The sequence below is a fragment of the Mytilus edulis genome, chromosome 3, assembly GCF_963676685.1.
Source record: "Mytilus edulis chromosome 3, xbMytEdul2.2, whole genome shotgun sequence".
In the NCBI taxonomy this organism is placed as follows: domain Eukaryota; kingdom Metazoa; phylum Mollusca; class Bivalvia; order Mytilida; family Mytilidae; genus Mytilus; species Mytilus edulis.
Window position 1 is genome coordinate 39,052,438 of NC_092346.1, and position 15,925 is coordinate 39,068,362.

The window sequence follows — 15,925 nt, forward strand, 5'->3', positions numbered from 1 at the left end:
CACTGTAGATGAACTTGCTACCATGAAACTAGTAGTATATATGTGATGTATACACAATTAATATTTAGAATGCAGCCAAAAATATAAAGTCTAAGACATGTAAAAAGTGCACGACCTGTAAAAATATTAACAGTACTGTACTTCATTTATTACAGTGATGTCATCATCAGACATGAGTTTATCCACTCTTGGTCGGGACATCAGAATGAGGCGACCATCAGAGACTTCTACAGCAGAAAGTTTAGTTGATACTGTATATGATATTAGTATTAAGGAGGAAGATATACGCCAGGAGTTACAGGACGTAGATCAAAATATTACTAGGTTATGGAAACTAATAGAAGAATCGACAGAGGAGCTCAACAATTATAAAGAAAGGAAACAAAAAGTTTGTTATTAGATATTTCAAGTCTAGCATACTTTAAAAAGATAGTCAAACAAATTGAGTTTCCTAGCAGTATAAAAATGGGAAGACGTGGTATGATTGACAATGAGGCCAGCTCGGCTGGAGACAAAATGGCTTAGAAGTTCACAAATGTAGGTCATTGTACAGCCTTCAACTATGGGCAAACCCATATCACATAGCAAAATATGATAATAGGCCATGAATTGACAAATATAAAACAATTCAAACATGAAAATTAAAGGCCTGATTTATATACAGAGCAAGAAATGAAAAATATATTTGACATACAGCAACAAACTGTAACCAAATTCAAATTCACTTTGTTCTAATTTTGTAAAAAATGAAGCTGCACTTTAATACATGTACATGAGAAAAAATGCAACACCACAAATGTAACTAGTTAGTTTTCTACCAAAAGATATGCATGGATTACATATTTTTAGCTAAAAAAATTGTAACAAGTATACAGATATTATAGAATAAATTAACTATTTCAGCTGAAAAAGGATGAAGAAAACTTAAGATCAAGAAGAATCAATGTTCTACAAGGTAATTTATTTATGATTTAATTACATTTATTTAAGAAGTTTTGCTGCTGATATTCAAAATTATAGCATTTTCTTAAATTCGGTTCTTCTTTCAAAGTAGATTGCACACTAAGTTAAGATTTTTAGATACTAGATATTTGAAAAAGCTAGACACTTGATTGTTAGTATTTGCCTGTGTTCTATATGAAATGAAGGGGTAAAAGTTTTGGTTATTGAACAATATTTTTGAGATATAAATCAAGAGTTTACCAATCTTAAAGTACTGCAATTGGGGCAAAATTGATTTCCTTTTTATCATTCGAGCTATTTTATTAAACCTTCACCAAACTTTAATTTAAAATGCTGCCTAGAACAAACAACTCCCTCTTGGTTTTGTTTTTTGTATCATAAGAACAAAGTTCAAGTGAAAACACCTTTTAATTTTGAGAGCACTTGGTTGAAGTTAAAGCAACAAAAACAACAAAAAATAGTTCCAGATAAAAGACAAAGACGATTTTCTACTACAATTACAAATTGATTCCAACTCTTTTTGATTGATGGTGCTTCATTATTTTTGTTTGTAGTCATTTTGCATGTAAAGGAAACTTTTTGAAATAAAAGGAATTAATATGAATTTGATAAAAATGCAGAATTTTATACATATTGTTGCAGAAGCTCGTGATAAACAAAAAAGACCAGATTCAAGACATGATTCAGATATATCTGATCGACCTACTCCACCATTGTCAGCCACAGAGGATTCAGGAGTGACATCTGGTGGTAGAGTTGTACCTATGTCATCTGCAGAGAACTCATGGCTAGGACATAGTTCAAGGTCAGGGCCAGAATATCAGTTTGGAAATCCAATAGAACCACATATTTTGAAAGGATTGCAAGTTTTAAACTCAATTCAACAAAATAATGAAAAAGATAAAAATGAAATCCCTTCGTATGGACCAAGAGCCTTTGATTCTACATTATCATACAATCAACCTTCAGATCTGCCACCAATTTCAACTCACGCCTCACTTCAACATATTCCCTCACATTTGATGGAAGCCTCACATCAGCAGTTGAGATCTCTAAATGCCACTGATGTTAGACAGCAAATGTCATTAAATGTATCAACACAACAAATGCCATCTTATGCATCATCACAACAGATGTCACCAAATGTATCATTACAACACATGCCACTAAATATGTCATCACAATATATGCCACTAAATTTATCATCACAACACATGCCACCAAATGTATCCTCACAACACATGCCACCAAATGTATCCTCACAACACATGCCACCAAATGCATCATTACAATATATGCCACCAAATGTGTCATCACAACAGATGCCACAAAATATATCACCACAACAGATCCCACCAAATATTTCATCACAACAGATGCCACCAAATGTTTTAACTCAACAACACATGATGCTACCCCCTCGTAGTATTCAATCTGTTCAATCTTCTCAGTTTCAAGGAGCCTCAATCTCACCTGTCAGAATTGGGTCAAATGTTGGTATGCCTTCTGTTCAATTTTCGTCTCCTGATAGTCAAATGTCACCAGGACAACAGCAGAGAATTGACAAGTCAAAAGATATCACCCAGATAAAAGTTTCAGATATACTTTATGAAGGGGCTGATATGTCATCTGCTTCAAATATGCAGAAGATGTCAAAGTATGGTTCGTTGCAGGAACAAATCTCAGATACGGAAAAACAAACAAATTTCTCAACTAGCTCCTCTAAAACTATAAATGAAAGAGTGCTGGATCAACAAAGAATATTAAATTCATCTTATGATAAACAAGTTATTAATTCAGAGAAAAATTTGGAAAGGGATCAAGCTTATGGTGAGAAAATATTAAACAATCCAAGTTCTGAGCGACAATCTGAGGATGTCATAATGATGAGTGATGATCAGAAACATGGCGGTGATATTATAGTTATTAACGATTCACCTAAACGATCTGTGAAGAATGAATATTCTGAAAAACCACATATGAAAGCCTGGCTGGCAGCAGAAAAACCTGATTTTGAATATCATTCATCTCGATCAAAATCCCCTGAATGGGATGAATCTCAAAGTCATTCAAGGACATTGCCTTTAGGAACACAGTCCCCTGTTGCCTTAAAACACAGAAAAGATGACCATGATGCAGTGAAGAATCTGCAGTCTCCATTACGACCTACTCCAACCAAAGACCAAAAAGTTAGTAAAAGACAAGCTGAACAAATTGAAATAGAGGAAGAAAAAAAGGATATTGAGAGTAATCAGACAACTGACTTAAAATCATTTGGATTTGTAACTCTCAGCAATCTAATGAACACTGACCAGACAAAATCTCCTCAAAATACACCAGTTAATTCACCAAGAAGGGAAGAAGTGAAAAAAATAAATAAACATGAGGTTGAAATGTCTCCCAAAACTTTTTCTGGAAATGATGAATTAAGGAATACAAAATTAGGTGAGGAACCTAAAGTTGAAAGGCTATCCTCCAATATGGAGGAATATACAAGTTTGTCTAAAGGAAGTGATGTAGGTTCATTGAAGAATGATGGGAAGGGTAGTGATACTGAAAAATCTGATGTGATGAGACAAATATACGATAACAGAGAAAAAGTAAACATTCAATACATGGGAAGTCTCTCTCAAGGAGTGGATCAGGCAAAACTGCTGAAACAATTCAAATCTGGGAAAGGAAAAGATGATGGTATGTCTTTTTTAGTGGTTGACGGAGATCAAAACAAAGACATGTATAATAAATTGCAGTTACTGTTCAACAAACCACCGACTGGATCCAGTCGTTCAAATAAAGAAGACATACGAATGGAAACAGATGAGAAAAGTGATTCGGGAATTAAAGACCATGATTCCAATTTTGAAAGTATCGGGAGCAATAATTCTTTAGGGGAGAAAATCAGACAATATTGTAAACAAAATAAACCTGACGTATCTGAACTTTTGATTACTGTATCGGATGGTGAACAGAGGGAAGGGGCTGATTGTTCTGTGGTTAGTCCTGGACCTGAGAAATTAGAGGAGAGAAGGTGTTCGTCTCCTTACAAGAAACGACTGAAAACAAAGAAAGAAAGAGACAGAGCTTCAATTCGTAAACAAAAGGAAGGCTGTATTTTAGAATCAAGCTCAGATTATAATTCTCAGGATGAAGAGGTTCCTCAAAAGCATGGGCACAGACCTAAGGTAAGGATTTTACACTAAGTTTGTATACTGAATTTAAGAGAGTCATATAATGATGTGGCTATTCTGTCCATAAGAAACTTACATCTAATGCATATCATACAACCAATGTATAAACACAAATATTAAGCATGTGTTGTAAAAATGTAACTACCGAGCGGAATAGTAGTCAAGGCTGCAAATTAACAAAGAGCTCTAAATAAAATAATTTATTATGCAGGAATATTAATTTCAATACTTTAAAGTCAACATATAATTCACACAATTTAAACCAAGTCAAAGAACCTGCATAATGTCAGTGTTTAGACAAAAATAACAAATAGCAATAAATATACATTTCAATAATAAAATGAAACAATTCCAAACTTAGGCCAGGGTTGGGCTAAAATGTTTCACGGCAAAACACCACCGTCAAATACAATGTGTAACGGAATTCACCGTCTTTTTACAAATTAATACCGGAAGATGTGTAAATAAATGCTAAAATAGCTAAAAGTCATATGAAACGAGTGAGTGGTGAAAAATAATGTTTTTCCAATTCTTGAACCAATGCATGTATATATCACAAACTAAGTCCTCTGTGCACGATTTTATCATTATTTACGCAAATATATCGTATAATCGTCAATTTTTTTTTCTCTCTGTCTGTTATGATTTAACAAATATGGCTGCTCATTAAATGCCGTGTTTTGAAGCCGAAGTTTACCGATTGTCACCTTATAGTAAATAAATAACAAAAAGCATGGGTATTGAGCACGTGTTTAACATGTACAATCAGATAATTGTTTATTTTAATGACAGATTCATGCGTATTGCGATCACCGGATTTTTACGAGGAGGGTTACGCTCAGGTCACTATGCATACAGAAAATATGTCGGCGAATTGCTTCCTGGAAGCAAGCAATTAAAAATAAGTAAACTTCTTCTAAATGTGGACAAATTAAAGAATTTTCCTCAGAAAAAAGTATATGTACAAAAGTTTTATAATGAAAACTATCCATTTAGTTATAAAAAACAGATGCATATTTTTTTTTAATTTGAGGTTTCATATGACTTTAACTTTACTTCTTATATAAATTCACAATGCCAAACGTGAAATAAATAGGTTAGGAGAACGAAAAGCATCCGTTCTCTGGGACAGTTAAATTTCCACTTCCCAAGTTGTTTACGTTCGCAACCAAGATCTCATTATCACGGGCTATTTCCCGTAATTACTTACTGTTATACCTTTACACAAATTGGGCAAACAGAAATTATACGGAAGGAATATGATATTTCACGTGTTCAAAAAGGTTTCGTAACTGAAATAATGTTCCCTTTTCTGGTGAGGAAGTTCCTTTAAACAGCTGGTTGAATGTGTACTAAGGTGTATTTCAAAACTATTCACTTCTATATGGAATTTATGCATAATATTTCCACAAAATAAAGGAAGAAGTTTTACACAAAATATAAATGAATCTTTAGACTCACTTGTCAAATACCTTGATTTTTCTGCATCTTGTATAGAAATAAGGAGATGGGTTTTGATTGCCAATTAGACAACTATTTACCAAAATTCAAATGCAATGGATGTATGCTTTTGTGTTAGTGTTGTTTGGCTTTCTTATTCAGATTTATTTGTTCTATGGAATATGATCAAAGATAAAAACAGTTATATTTATATTAAAACCAATGAAAAGATGAAACAGTTTTTTCAATCATTTAAGAGTGGTCAGAAATCCAGAAGTTCTGATGTAGAAATTATATCTGACAACAAAGATGATAGCCTGTCCTTTGACAAGAAGTCAGAAGATCTAAGATCACATGATAAAGGGTCAGAAGTCATTCCACACAGGTTACTAGAAGAAGTACAGTTGGAAACAGAATCAGATGACAGTCGAGCACAATTTAAAGACAAATTTTCTGAAAGGTATACACAAATTTTACTATACAAATTTATAATGCAAGATTGTCTTTTTTGACATGTTATATTATTGATAATTTTGCACATTAGTGACTCGACTTTATATTATTTTATTCATTTTTCCATAGAATGAAATTGTTTTTAAGGGATTGAAGGAATTTATTTTTTCAGCATTTTCAGTTGTAAAAACATTTGGGCTTGTTGTGATACTTCCTCCTCCTTACTTTTGATTGCTGAAGGGATAGCACAGCTAGTAGCAAATATTTCATGCATATTTTGGGCAAGAGAAAAATTTGTAAAAAAGGAGAGGATGCTGTAATAGGAAATTCTGTGGTATGAATAAATGCGGCTTTATATTTCTTAATTACATTGTACCATTTTTTTTTTATTTTGGCATAAGAAGACAATAAAATTGTTAAATAAATTGTACAATATTAAAACTTTTTTTTACCACTGTAGGTTCAAATTAAATCCTAATTTATTGGCATCACTGAAAGCAGCTGTAAGATCAAGTTTGTCAAAAGAGGATTGCAGAGAAACAAAGATTGATTATAGAAGATTTACTGGTCCACAACAACAGGTGTCTGGTATACAAATTGTCGGAGAAGAGATTTATGTGTCTTATCTTGGAAATTCTGTCAGAAAGTTCAATTTTAAGGTAAGTGGTATGAATGGCTCTCAGATATCCTGTAATGTTATTTGGTAGATCAGAAAAAAATACAACTGTTTGAATTAATAAATTTCATTATGGGAAAATCATGAAAATCGTTAAATGTGAAATGCTTCATAAATAAACCTTTGACATTAAATAAGAGAATACAAAACAGTCTAAAACAAAATAGCAATTGTGCATTTGTACAAATTGTACAAATGTGCATTGAGAGGTTATTTGTAAAAATTATATGCAAAATTATGATTGGTTCTGATTGCAATGGTTCATTGTACATGGACATTTGCTAGCAGTGCTTGTTTTCCTTTTTTTTTGTTATTTTTTTAATTTCATAAATACATGTATTAATTTATTGTATGTTTTATATTTCAGACTGGAGAATTATTACATGCTTTCGACTGCTCTCCACATCAGATCAGTTGTATGTTTGTCCTGAGAAATAATGATTCCCTACGACTGTACACAGGAGGCCCCTCACAACATTTATTAGGCTTCAATGCTAATGTGAGTTTGACATTGACTTTTATACAAAGTATAATATAAGAAAAACTGAGTTTATAATGAAACATTTTGCATGTTTTAATATGTCAATAAACAATGAAATGAATTTAACAAATATCTCTTTATGTACTTTTCTTTCTTCATGGAGTTCTAATTCTTCTGGAATTTTGCAATATATGTATATGAATCATGATAATCACAATTCTCAAATGCTAATACACAGCGTTTGTCAAAATCATCAACTCGAGTATCCATGATTTTTTTTATCTATCTGGTAAAATTGATTCCAATAAAAATAAATGTATATTTAAAATGCAATAGTATATTGATATACCCTGAAACATAAAGGAAGTTAGTTTATTAAGTTGCTTGATGTTTATAAGTTAATATATGAAAATTAATGCTTGTTTGTAGACTGGACAATTATTTCGAACAGAAAATTTGGAGGAAAAATTACAGTGTTTTCATCATAACTGGGGGAAGTTGTTTATTGGTACATATACAGGATCTATATTGGTCTGGAGTACAAAGGTCAGTTAATAGAAATGCAAATAATAAAAAAGAACTTTAAAACATTTTTTATCCCAAAATAAAAGAGAAAAAAAACCCATTACAATAACACTAAAAATAAACTTTGTTCAAGACAAAAATACATATCAATGAGGCAGCAACCAAAAAAAAACCTCATAAAATTTAGAGGTCATCATATAATTGCTAATGTAAAAAAGATATTGTTACTTTCACAGCATCGAAACTAAAAATTATCATTTTACTTACTATAATCAAACATCAGGGGTTGGGGGTAATGGCCATAATTTATTGAATTGGAAAGCACTTTTTCACCTAAACCCCCACTCAAACAATTAAATTATAAATTCAATGCATTATTTAGTAAAAAGTTGTTAAAACCTCACTACACCTACACAATGTATATCATTAATATTTTGTGTCTCCCCACCACCATACTATTGATAAATGAATAAAACTCAGTGCTCAGTACTGTCCATTTAAAAAATCTTTGAATTCATAATCTTGTCACCAAAACTAAAAGAATGTTGGTCTAAAGATTTATAGATGTGGTATGAGTGCCAATGAGACAACTCTCCATCCAAATCACAATTTGTAAAAAGTAAACCATTAAATAAATATCTTCTTATTCAAAAAGATTATTTGTATATTGTAGACTGATAGGAACATAGATGCATATGTTTGTTCTGATCGACCAATCAGTTGTATTTCCTCAGCAACAGAAGGGGCCCAGAAAGTTATTCTTGTAGCAGCATATGATTCCACTGTATTTGTTCTGAGTGCCACTTCTGGACTGTTGATACGTATTCTAGAGGGCCATACCAAAACAGTTTTCTCCTTACAGGTAAGTCATGCCAGCGTAGGGCGTTGCTAAAATGGTATTTAAGCTAAAAGTTTAAAGATATTTGATGTACACTTTATTATAACAGTTAAAAAAGAGCCTCTCACAAAGGTGGTGTGTGATGGGTATTTACAATTACGTTTACAAAACATTGTTAGTTCAAGTTTACTGTAAATTCAGAAATTATTGCGATGTTTTGATTGTTGTGAAAAATGCGACAGGGTTATAATAGCAACAATTCAAACTCTCATTTTGTAATATTTTATATTACTTAAACAGGATTTTTCTCAATTTTGCAAAATTAAAATCGTATTTTAGTTTAAAATGACAAAATTGTAATAATAAATGCACGCAATAATTTCTGAATTTACAGTAACTTGTGTAAGATGTTAAGAGTATTGCTATTTGGATTTCAACATTTGCATAATCAAAATTACAAAAAGGGGATACATATCTCTGTGATAGCAGTTTATTACACCTGTATATTTAATATTTGACAGGTTGATGGCAGTGTTGTGTTCAGTGGATCTGGAGATAAAACAGTCATGGAACATAATTTACAGGTAACGTTGTATATACTTTAATAGAAGCATACTTGTGGTATTAGTGTCAAGTTATGCTTGAGAGATAGTAACCTTTCATTGTTTATTGTCCCCCATAAGTAATTCTACAGGGGATATGGTAATGGTATCTGCTCATATAAAACAAGTCCATACTCGGAGACCGTTTACCAGAAAGCTATTCTCTTGACTTCTTTATTACAGTATTGTTACAGTAACACTTTGTGAATGCAACTTGTCTGACACCTTTTTACAGAAAGCACTCATATTTTTTGTCCCTCATGCTCCAGGCTGGAGGTGATAGTTATGGTCTCCATCCATTCATCATTCCTTCCATCTGTCTGTCTGTCATCAGTGTTCATCCAGGTAGAAAACATTTGTCAGACAATTATATGAGTATTAGTTTATGGATCTCAATGAAATTGTACCACTAGGTTCCATATCATAAAATGTGAGTTGGGGATTGATTTTTGAGGTTATGACCTTAACCAAAAGTTAAGGAATTGGCTGGTTGTCGTTTCTTTCTATTAATCATATTTGTATTACGTTTATTCTTTTTAATATAAATGTGGTTGTTAGTTTTCACATTTGAAATTTTTACATTTGTCTTTTTTGGGTTCTTTTATAGCGTTTTATGAAGTATGGGTTATGCTCATTGTTGAAGGCCATAGAGTGACCTCTAGTTGTTTACTTCTATTTCATTTGGTCTCTGGAGGCAAGTTGTCACTTTGGCAATTTTACTACATTTTTTTCAAACTAGCATTTTGTCAGCCTCAGGAATGGTTAAGTTCATATACATATAAAACTATGTCCAAGACCTTTTTCATGTTTGATGACTTTTGACACTTTTGATATTTGAGTTGTGTTCTTAAATACTTTTTTTAACAAACAGTAATGTATATTGGGATAGATTGACATCTAATTGGATTTCAGCTTAACTTGTTAAAAAGAAAAGCATGAAGGCCAAATGCACTATTTTGTAAACTATATCTAGTGGCTATAAAGGATGTAATTAGAAAACACACAGAAAACTTAAAAGGAAAATTTATTCTATGGTGTAACATGGTTAAAGTGATACAAATTTTGAGGAAAAATTAATTGAAGATTTTTATTATTTTTAACCTTTCATCCTTTAATCATTTCACAATATTTCTCTGATAAATATGATGTATTAGATAAGTTAATGTCAGATAACTTATATTTTTCAAATAGAGGACCCATTATGGGAAAAATCAGTACAATGATTAGGATAATTATTTATGATAATAATAACTATTGAAAAAAAGTAGATAAAATACAATATGTAATATAACACGTAAAATAACATTAGAAATGCAGAAATTAGGGTAAATGAAGTAATGAGGGTGAATTAAGTCATGAGGGTAAATTAAGGAATGGGGGTAAATTAAGGAATGAGGGTAAATTATGTAAAGAGGGTAAATTAAGAAATGAGGGTAAATTAGGTAAAGAGGGTAAATTATGTAATGAGGGTAAATTATGGAATGAGGGTAAATTAAGTAATGAGGTAAATTATGTAATGAAGGCAAATTAAGTAGGGAGGGTTATTTATGTTCTGAGGGCAAATTATGTAATATGGTAAATTATGTTATGAGGGTAAATTAAGTAATGAGGGACAAAGAAGTAATGAGGGTAAATTAAGTATTGAGGGTAAATTAAGTGATGAGGTTAATTGAAGTGATGAGGGTAAATTTAGGCAACAGCAGTTAACTGATGTTCAAATCTCATAAATCAAGAAATTGTAAATATTTGATTATTATGTTGACTATTGATAACTTAGATGTTCTATATTATGACAGCTATATTTATCAGTCAAGTTGATGTGTACATGTGTAGATTGATAAAAAAACAGTAAAGTAAAATAAAATTTGATAATCAGGATAAATGATATTAACAAGATTGTTAAATGAAAGTTAGATGTCCTTCACCACTTGCATCTAAAAACAAAGGACTGTATAAAAAGAATTCTAGTGCAAAATTAAGTTTTAACCAATGAAGAACTGAGGTTGAATACAGTTGGAAGGCAAACGCCTGAATCTGACAGATAGAGGTCAATTTGTCGACAAAAAAAGAACCCGTATGTAAAATGTTTACGCCCACAAACAGCGCCACCTATAATTTTTTCTGCGGCATCTTTGAGAACGATGTCCCATTCTGTAGTAAATTAAAACATTAAATTAACTAAAACATAGAAAAGTAAGTGTAAAACACAAATTGAAAGATATATTTGCAGATGACTGTTTATGCATGATACGCTGGCAATGTGCGCAATGTCCTTTAATCCAAGACTGAAAATTAGTTTGTTTCCTACGTCAAGATGGCGGATTTCAATGTTTACATTTTTTCACCTATTTATAATCTGACACAAATTCGTATCCAATCATTTATTAGCAATTTTATTATTGATCTTTGAAGATCATCCAATTAAATTTGCCGTTAGAAAGTGGCTACACGTTACCAGCCGTCGTTACAAAGTAGCCATGTGTTTTGTGGGGATACCTTGGGAATGTTGTGTATTCAAAAGTTACGGTAAAAATCAATGTTATCTTCCTTATATTTCCATGCATACACAATTTATAACAGCAAATCCATTCTTAACAGACCCCATAAGGTAAACCGACATATTTAACTGTCTGCTTGAGCAAAAATTCGTGTAAATAAGTCTGATGGATCGTTTTGAATTCAAGCACAGCAGACAAACACGTGGTAGATTGTTTGTTTGACAGTGTGTTTACCTGAATTGCACGTTGATGTTACTATATACTTACCAATAACCTTTATCGTGTTATACTTTCAAGAGTTATATAATACATCTTCCCCAAGAAATACGTCTAGGTAGGTGCAGGGACTTCCCTTACTTGGTCCTTAACTAGTGAGGGTGTAATGATACATTACAGCATTTTTTGCATTTGATATATTTCATGTACATGTACATTTTATGTACACAAAGAACAATAAAGTAAATGAACGTACATGGGTTTAATTCTCACCCTAGGTATACATTTTGACTCTCATAACAGGTTGGAACAAATAGAACAGATAGCAATTGACAATAATGTAATGCTAAAATGCTAATTGATGGGGTTAAATCATCAACATCATTTTTTCTAGTATACAGCAGCTCCTCTAATGATTAGTAAGGGCATACTTTACTAAAAGTCCAGTGGCTATAAGTCCTGTCTTTTTTGCCTCTGATATTTACTTATTTATATTATAATTTCTAATGTTCTCTTGTGCATGTAGTAAGGCAAAAGCTATTGTTACTCTTATTTTCCTCATTTGCCTTAAAACAATGGAATGTATTGATTGTTGATGTATGTAAAGTGACTTGTAATTTAACCACATTTCTTTATTTTAGTACTGACAGGTTAACTTTTAAAAGCATTTAAAGTAAGTGAGTTGATGACAAGCTTAGTCAATGATTGTAAATCCAGATAATATCATGAGTTTTTTTTATATAGTAAATAATGTTATTAAACTGGTTATCTCAAATAAAAGAACTAACATTCCACTTTGAATTTATTTCTGATATCAGAATAATAAATTTCTTTTTGTTGTCCTTTTTCAAAAAAATTCTGAACATACTGTATTTAAGTCAGTTTTGTTTTTGTCTGAGACTACTATAACATGGGAGGTGACCACAATCTCTATGTTATACAGTCTCAGGTTTTTGTAGTCCAATTGACTATGCATTTTAGAGCAGGTAAATGTGAATTTGGATTAAATTTGAAGTTGATTCAGTATATCTAATGACATAATACCACTATTTTATTTCAACAAAGCATTTTCAAATATATTTTATACTGGTCAGCTTTAGGTTATTATCCAATCAATAATTTAATTGAAAGGACAGTTGGTTGCAGGACTTTTGAATTCAAATATAAGAAAGAAGAAGAAATATAAAGCAAAACTTGAAATATTACATATAATAGGATTTATGATAACTGCAGGATATCAGATTGCAATACAGCTTTTGTTCAGTTATCTTTGTGTTGATTATTATGTTTTAAATCCCTTTCTGGTTCTTTGGATGTTCAGATTTTTTTCTCTTGATTAAGGCAAGCAACAGAACTTGTACAACTTATGTAGTTTTTTATCTCAGGGTGGATCCAGAAAATTTTAAACATAAGTGGTGGTATTCTCAACCAAGGATAAAAAGGAGGGTTCCAACTATATGCATGATCCCATTCAAATGCATTAATCTTCCATAAAAAGAGGAGGTTCCAATCACCAGACTCCCTGAGATCTGCAATTGTATCTTAAAGCAGCTATAATAAAACAAAAATTGTGCATGTACTTCTGGCCACTGCAGATTGATTTTATTTTCAATCTATGATCATCTATGGTAATGGTCACAATTTTGAAGACTATATTTCCTTTTTTTCAATATTTTTGTTTTAATGTAATCTTCTGCTTCTGCTTCTATTGTAACACAGGTTCTTCTGACAAATGACTGATAAACCCATCTTGTATCCTTCTATCTACCAAAAGGGTGTTTGAGAATATATATATAAACAATAAGTTCAAGTTTCAGAGAAAAAGTCAGTCTGTTATAAAATGTAGGTAATTGTCTTCTTTGGAAGTGTTCAAAAACCTGTAAGAACTTGAAAAAAATGTCATATTCAACCTTTCCATGACTATTTTAATGTTACAACAGTAGAGGAGCATGGAATATTGAAAGGTATTCAAGAACTCTTCGAAATAGATCTGCAATCATTAATTTTACTCAAATTTACTGTTGTGAACTTGCAATATCCTACGATGCGCGTACCGAGTTATCTCCCTTTGATCTCCGCTTCGCCACGAATAAACTGACACAATTGCGTATCCGGGGTTTTTGTGATCTGATATTGTTAAATTAGGAGCAAAAAACGGTTTTACTTCATATTTTATACCCCTCAACACGTTACCAAACCTATTTAAGGATTTATTAAGGATTTTCCGTGGACCTACGCAAATTTTCAGAAAAAAAGTTTCACTTCAGTCGTGAATTTATAACATTTTAACAATACTTTTTTATTATAATTATATAAAATAAGAAAGCTTATTCAATCTAGAATTGAACACTTTGGTTTTTATTAATGTACGAGTACAAATAAGACGATACGAGTCCAAAAACCACGAGACATGCACGTTTACCAAAAAATCGTAAACTCTGACCTTTTATCACGTGACCAATGTCTTGAACTTAGAAGCCATTAAATCGTTTGCCGTTCAACTGAATAATCCATACATTGGTTACAAAAATATGATCACCCAATGAAAAAGTTTGACTTAAAAATAAGACAAAAATGAATTCTACTTCTGCATTATGCTACATTTGTGTACTATCAGTTGTCCAATATTTTTTTTAAGAATACTTGACAGGCCTTGAAAGTAAAGTTTTTCACGTTTTATAATATGGTGTCATGTTTTCTGTTGAGGTTCTCCATGTAGTCTCATTACTAAAGAATTGGAAATTTCATAACTATGCAATGTAAGATGCAATTAAACTGCTATAAAGATAATTCTTCTTCTGTGTCTGATTTCCAACATCTTATTTGATTTTATCAGATATATTTTGCTCATAAAGTAACGTTTGGCAGGTTTCTTTTAGCTTAAAATGGTTTCTATGCATTGATAATCCACCATTTTTAGAATTTAATTATGAATAAAGTTTTAACTTGATATCAAGTTATATCTCAATTTTTGTATGTACCGGTTATTTAATTGTCCATGCTTCCCTCTTTCAAGGAAGTTCTTGATAGTAAAAACTTGATAATTTTGCTGAATATTGAGGTACTCTAATAATTGTTGGTAACAATTTTAGAATCCTGAAAATTCTACATTGCATAGAAATAGTTTATTCTCTTCTTTGCTTACTGTCCATAAACTTCCATGTACATCAATTGTACTAGGCCCTGGGTCTGTTAGTCCTAATAATGACAAATTTACTACTGTCAGTAATTTTCCCAGCTGAGTAAGGATATGGAAAGCAGGACGTCCATGTTCAGAAACAATAAAGTTGTTGTGCTCTGTACTGAAGACTTCAGCAGGCCTAAACGGATTGTCTTTCGAATTTAAGAAGGAGTTCCCTTGGTATTCCCATTGAAGAATTCCCTCTCTACTCATATATTTTACAGCTCCAATACCATCTCCAGTATTCATCAAAAAACTATCAAGGTAGCAGATATCCCCATCTTGGGTGGTTGTACAGTATAGAACAACTTCTTTTTTCATAAATTGTTTCTCATGATTGTGGAAAATGTGTATGATATTTCCATTAAAATCTAATACCATGATAAATGGTATGTCATTTTTGTCATTGACTAAGCTACAATCCATCCCAACTATAATTTCATTGTTAGAAACATCAAGTGAAAATGGCTTACAGGGAGAAAAATCCCTGAGAATTCTTGGTTGACTGCGACTAAAGGGGAAATGCCAAATTGCTGGAAAATTAGAAGTTGTATAGAGAATTCCAATATTAGAACATCTTGCTTGAATTAATTCAACTTCTAAAGGTAGTGAATTGATGATTTGGAAACTTTCTTTCACCTGCAATTGCTGTATTTCATGTACACCATCTGTTATCCAAATGTTGCCTTCCGGGTCGCTTGTGATACAGTGAATATATTCATCAATCATTTCACATTTTGCCTTTAGTTTAAATTGAATTTCCATTTCCATTGATTTAGAATTTGACTGAATTTCATAATTAGGAACATACTTTAGGGTGTTGATATTAAATGGTTTTTGACTTGCTGACTGCTCAAACAACTC

The 15,925-nt window shown here is 31.8% G+C and overlaps 1 protein-coding gene across 2 annotated transcripts in view; it reads left to right on the forward strand.

Annotated features, from left to right (window-relative positions):
• LOC139516456 (serine-rich adhesin for platelets-like) overlaps positions 1-15,925 on the forward strand; it is a 44,974-nt gene that overhangs the window by 6,865 nt on the left and 22,184 nt on the right. For both annotated transcript variants that reach the window (XM_071306592.1, XM_071306591.1), the window contains exons 5-13: positions 156-388; positions 904-955; positions 1,606-4,145; positions 5,849-6,051; positions 6,505-6,703; positions 7,088-7,219; positions 7,631-7,747; positions 8,400-8,588; positions 9,086-9,148. In XM_071306592.1, coding sequence (XP_071162693.1) covers positions 156-388; positions 904-955; positions 1,606-4,145; positions 5,849-6,051; positions 6,505-6,703; positions 7,088-7,219; positions 7,631-7,747; positions 8,400-8,588; positions 9,086-9,148 — 3,728 coding nt within the window. The remainder of the gene's footprint in view (positions 1-155; positions 389-903; positions 956-1,605; positions 4,146-5,848; positions 6,052-6,504; positions 6,704-7,087; positions 7,220-7,630; positions 7,748-8,399; positions 8,589-9,085; positions 9,149-15,925) is intronic.